The sequence below is a fragment of the Mercenaria mercenaria genome, chromosome 13 (genome assembly GCF_021730395.1).
Source record: "Mercenaria mercenaria strain notata chromosome 13, MADL_Memer_1, whole genome shotgun sequence".
Classification (NCBI taxonomy): Eukaryota; Metazoa; Mollusca; class Bivalvia; order Venerida; family Veneridae; genus Mercenaria; species Mercenaria mercenaria.
Genome location: NC_069373.1, coordinates 69599716 through 69605795, shown reverse-complemented (window position 1 = coordinate 69605795; position 6080 = coordinate 69599716). Strand labels below are relative to the sequence as shown.

Sequence of the window (6080 nt, the reverse complement as noted above, 5' to 3'; positions counted from 1 at the left end):
TGTACAGTTAATTGTTTAGTATTTGATAAAAGTGTGATTTATCCCATTTAGAATTTAAGTCTTTTAAGCACAAACATATTTATACAAATTTTTATATAATTTCTAATTTTCCATTGCAATCTGACAGAAATCTTGACATTTAAAAAAATGAAACAGAGGCAAGATTTATAAATTTGTGTAGTTCGGAATTCATTTAAATCCAGTTTCGACTGTGCATTCAAGATAGGTAATAGAATGTAATAGAAATTTGAAAAACCTTGCATTTCTATTGAATTAGAGCTGAATAGAAAAACGGTCAATGCAAAACTTTGACAAATATAATACAATTGTTTTTATATTTATATATTTCCTTAGGAAATGTAGCTTTAATTATTATTAAATTTATACACATCCTGAAACAACTCTACCTTGATAAAGTAACCTGGGTAGGAGAATCATAGTTTTAAAATGCATCAAGTGAATATCTAATGTGCATTAGGCGTTATTATCAGATGTTAGTATTTCAAACAAAACCGTCACATGGCCGAAATCTGATCTTAAATCTTAAACCACCTTCAAAAGCACATCATTATATGTTTTTCTCCTTCTAAAAAGTTTTTCCTTAAGTTGTCTAAAGCAGGATATAACTGTCAGTCAGTAAAACGAATTACAAGAAATTAATCAAAAGAAAGCCGATATCATTAGCGGCAATAATTAGTTAACAATGTATCACTTAAGGCTTTCCGGACTGATAATTGAATAAGTAAAAACAAAACACTTTTAGTTTTCTGTACTGGTTTCCAAGTAGTTTCCGGACCCAAGTAGTTTTCCGGACCTTTTACATTTCGTGCTGTATAGACTTTACGCCGTCGTAAAGCATCTGGGTAAAAATATCATATCATCTAGACCTTTGTTGCCTTTACATAGCAACGAAAACCTAGCGCAGAAATTGAGGCCCTTTGAAGGTAAACATCAGTCAATTGATGCTCCCATTTACAGGCGATACAGTATAAACATTGTGATAGTAATAAAATAAAACAATGAAAGTCAGAAAAAATCGACCTATTCACTATACTACGGCATTAAATTATCGATTAAAACTAGGAACCAATATAGACAGGCCGGGTTTACCTACGATAGTATCATACCGTCTATCAATCAAATGTTTAGCAGCAGTGTCCATGCCCGAGTGGTCAGGGCGTTAGACTACCAATTTTGAGACCGGTCTTGTTTTTTTTAAGTCGTTAATTATATTAAAAGTTCTTAATTTCTTTTTTGTAATATTACCAGTCCACTAAATACGTCCCGTCATTTTAGCGTGACGTTGCAAACGTCATTCAAACGTACGTAATTAGACGTAACTGTAATGAGCGTATTATAATTGTAGTATTTGTTAAATTCTTGAACTATACTTTTCAAATCATCATCACGCCTTAGAATTATGTTTTAATTTTGAATATATATAACGAAATCGGAAATATTTGCTTTTACAGAAAGGTTACAACTTTTACAATGAAAGGTCCGGAAAACTACTCGAACTTACTGAGAAATAAATGGAATTAATTGCCTCGTTTAAGGACTTATCTACATTTGTGTTATGAACGCTAGTGTAATACGAATTCTGCATGGTATTAATGAAGAACCTAGCTTTTTTTCTGTGAAAATTTTATGTTTCTACTATGTTTTGTTTGAAAGTTACTGGCGAAAAATAGCGATTTCGGTCCGGAAATTATTGGGAAACCAGTATTTGTCAAACCATCCTGTTTTTCCTTAGATTTTGTGCCAGTGTATGAGAATGGGAGTCTTATGCTCGACTCTAGACTCTAGAGGATCTGGGTTCGAAAACCGTCCGATATGCCACCAGTACTTTTTCAGGAAAGCGGACTTGAGGAAGATTAAGATAAGCTTAATATCTTAATTACAATTGAGAATTAAACTACAGTGAAATATTGCATAGGTTACACCAGTCTTTTTCCTTCTTTATGAATAGATAATTGTTTCTATAATCATGATAATGTAAGAAATAAGAAACGAGGTGATCATCTGTAAACACTGCCAGTCATTTAATAAGAAACAAAACAGTTTTTGTGGCAAAATCAGTTACTAAAATACGCTAAAAGGATAATCCGGATATATTTTCATAACAAGTCGTTAGATCAAGAATCTCAACACGAAATTATAATGATTTCACTCTGATTATTTTGAAAATGGTCTTTATAGAGATATTTAGGTGTTAACAGAACCAGTTATACGTAGATATAGATCGGTTATTGTGCATATGGGCGACTCCTCCAAAAGACTGTTAGTAATGTCAGTTGGAGGACAGTGCAAGGTACAGAAGACGCTCCAATTCCAGAAGCTCCCCTGGTTCGTTAGCGTGTCAGGTGTTAGGACCTATACACGGGACCCTTATCCAAATATTAGTAATTTTTAGTTAAAGGAGCAGGTGCTCGAACTCACGACCCCTGGTTTCGTAGTCAGACAGTGTTACCCCTAGACCATGCCTCCGCTCTTTGATGTCAAAGTATGTATTATTTAACTATGAATGAAAAATATCGTTGCTATAATATTAGAATTAATTTAGTTTAAAAATTTGTCATATTTACACCTGTTTATCCATTTAAAATGTACCAAAAACCGTATCACAACTGTATTAGAAATTGTCTTCTTCTTTTAATTCAAGTGATGTGACAATAAAGATAGCTACGCTATTTTATGAAATTGAAACCCATTGAAAAATACCTACGGTATCGTGCACAGCTTCGGTGTGAATAAGAGCTTATTTAGATACACAAATGATATATACTTACAAAGAAAAACTAAGAACAAAGAAAAGTCATGTATAATAAGGAAAACATATAAAATCATGATATAAAATTTAAACATGCGCAAAATTAAGTATTGACTGGAAAGTACAACTCCACCGCTGTAATGCATCACCAAGGAGGAAGAGTCATTAACCAGTAATTTGTACAAAATGCGCTGCCCTGGGAATCATGATAATCGGGAAATTGCACAAAAATTACTCTCGTATATATATGTGTTGTCGTAAACTGTATTCAAATATAGTATTATGTAAATAGTATATCTTAGTAAATACAGACCCTGCAAATATTGAATTGCTGTGAAAAGGAAAGGCATTCAACAGAAAATCTACTCTAGTGTTAAAGTTCTGTTCCTCTGCTTTTTCATTACTTCTTCAAATGTTTCAGAATGTTGCTTCTTCAGTCTTTCTTGCCACAGAAGACTTTCCCGCTGTGCATTGGTTAGCGAAGGGTCATCCTCTCCAAGGTAGATATCTGGAGTCTCTTCCTCGTAATAGTCGTAATAGACATTATATTCGTCAGTTTGACTATCATTACTTTGATGAAGGATGTCACCTGAAAAGTAGGAAGATAATATTAATAACCATAAAACTGATAACAGATAAAGCAATATGATTTTCCTCTATTGAATGAGCAGAACTCTCACTTATCCCATTGTCAATTGTACGGTCCGTTTTATAACTTGTTTCCACCCGTCATGATAATCGGGTTACAACAGTAATTCAGTTCTAACACATTTGTGAAGCAAAATATCTTTTGATACTGCATGCTATTTTCTGACTGCCTTTTTACCCTCTTTGCGTATTTAATACCGTGTAGAACACAAAAACATTAACTTGTCAAAGTTAGTTTTCCTACTAAATCTAATTGTTTTTTGTTTACCTTACTGTTTGATTAAAATTATTACTCAAAAATCAGTTTATGCACACTATTCTAAATAAGCTTCATTAGGATCGTGTAGACACGGATAACGATTACATGTCTAGTAGAAGCGTTAATATTGAAAATCCACCCATAATTGAAAACCTGCTTGTAAAGTAAAATTACAAAACATAACACTTATGTATAAGTAATAAGGTATGTATGAAGAATTCTATAAATAACAAAATTACTTACTTTCAAGATGTGGCGTCATTTCCGGGGGTGTACCATGCGAACCGCTGAAGAATTGCTCATGACTCCAGGTTTTCGCACAAATACATGCAATCGGCCATCCTGTTATCCAGTGTACTTTTCCTTCTTTCGTTGAAAAAATATCTGCATCATAAAGAAAATGATATAAGACCTAAACCTTTCTTTATCTTGTCGATATCATTTCGGCCATTGCTTGGTAAACAAACTGTAGTAATAAGATTAGTAAAATAAACATATCTTCTACAAAATCGAATGTAAAGATAAAGTAAAGGGTGGCCAACCAACGTGACGTTTGGATACCGTACCGTACCGTACAAACGGTGAAAATGTCCCAATTCAGGTGACAGTTAGCCTATATTTTCCTTCTTCCTAGACAGATTTTCATACGATAAAGAACGTCTTCGACGAACTTGAAAATTAGTCAAGTAACAATGAAATAGTAGACAACATGATGCCTGACTCGATTCGTTTTCTTTGTGAGTACGGTATCCAAAAGTTACTTGGGTTGGCTAGCCTGAATTATGTGTATAAACAATCATATTTGCAAACTTCTTTTTGAAAATTGTAACAAGAATAACAAAACAAACATACCTGTTGTAACGATTTCACAGACTGTATTAATTCCAAGCTTAAACGCTGCAAAAAACCCTAATTTAGCAAAGCTAAAATTGCAGTAGTCCGTCTTGCATTTTGCGTATCTAATAAACTGTGGCACTCTGTCTGTATCCTCGTTCCAGTGCATAGTCCATGGGCAGAGAGACCTTTCACATAATCCCGTACAATTCTTCAAAGGCGATCTCTTCTGACGTGCAGGGACCTTTTCAGTGTCATCGTCTTCATTCACTTTTTCAATCATCCCGTTTAAATAATCTTTGAGATCCGAGTGATTCTTTAAAACAGGGTCGTAATACTGACTTTTCCGAGAATGAAAACGATCGTTGTCGAAAAAAGAAGTATTAGATAAATCTGTGAATATATCAGTTTGTGCTAAATGCTTGCTAGATAAACTATCAACTGGTGCTCTGGCATCTCCTGTTGAAATTCCACACATTATGTTGGCAATTACTATCGTAAGCTTAAGTATCCCTGTAACACTCATTTTTATCCGTTCAGCGTATCATTTACACAACAATGACAAGTAAAACTACAGATGAAACCTACTAAGGTTCACATATAAAATACAGGAAATACATAATTGAACACTTATAGGGTGAACGGTCAATCGACACTCAGGTACCAGGCGTTTGGTATTACCAATGTGTTCATAAGTTTAATGAATATATTGAGAAATAGTTTGTTCATATTGAACATCTCTCTAAATTTTTTAAATAGAATGTATTGCCAAATTTCTTAACATTATAGGCACAGTGTTGTTTTTTTTCCAGGATATGCTTCACAAGTGAGAAAGGATTATTACTTTTACGAACATATCATCTGATGTATCTATATCAAGTAATCATATTTAGCTGACCGGTATATTTACAGACTTTAAAAAAAGTTATATTCAAACTTTCTTATATTGCAAAGTTTACCCACAGAAAGTTTCAGATAACTATGTGTTATGTATCTATTGTAATGCAAAACGTCAGATGTTTTAATTAAGCACTACTTAAAAATTCCATCATATTACCAAAGAGGAAAGTCCTTCAGTTTGCCAGAACTATTTAGATACACTTCACTATACTCTGTGTACCACTGCATGATATCACTCAACTGTAAATAATGCGGTATCATGATTAACATTGAAATGAATTGTCGTCATGACATTTATAAAGTGCAAATAATAAGTATTACATAATTGTATGATTAACTCTAAAGAGCATACGCAGTATATTGTACTGACACGACGCAGCATTGAAAAATGCTTATTATGAAATGAAGCACTATTAATGTAGGCGTTTTAGACTTGTCATGCTGCAAACGTAGCATCAAAATAAATAGTAAATGGTCCGTAGATGTCTATGTTAAAATGTTTATTAGGGCCTGTACATTAAAGAACCGTTTGATGCCAGTTTCTCTTCCAAAGACAATGTCCTAAAGCTCAAGATGGCCACCAAAGCGGTCGCCAATATCTGAAAACTGATACCCCAGATGACCGAAATAAGAAAATTTAATTGTTGTTCACTTTTTATGATTATGACG

The 6080-nt window shown here is 33.5% G+C and overlaps 1 protein-coding gene across 1 annotated transcript; it reads right to left on the bottom strand.

Annotated features, from left to right (window-relative positions):
- Positions 1-2018: 2018 nt before the first annotated feature.
- Positions 2019-5579, bottom strand: LOC123529597 (uncharacterized). The gene is made up of 3 exons (XM_045309985.2): positions 4530-5579; positions 3921-4061; positions 2019-3359 (listed from the first exon to the last, which is right to left on the bottom strand). Exons 1-3 carry the CDS (start codon positions 5035-5037, stop codon positions 3133-3135), a joined length of 876 nt encoding a protein of 291 aa, XP_045165920.2. The 5' UTR covers positions 5038-5579; the 3' UTR covers positions 2019-3132.
- Positions 5580-6080: the final 501 nt, after the last annotated feature.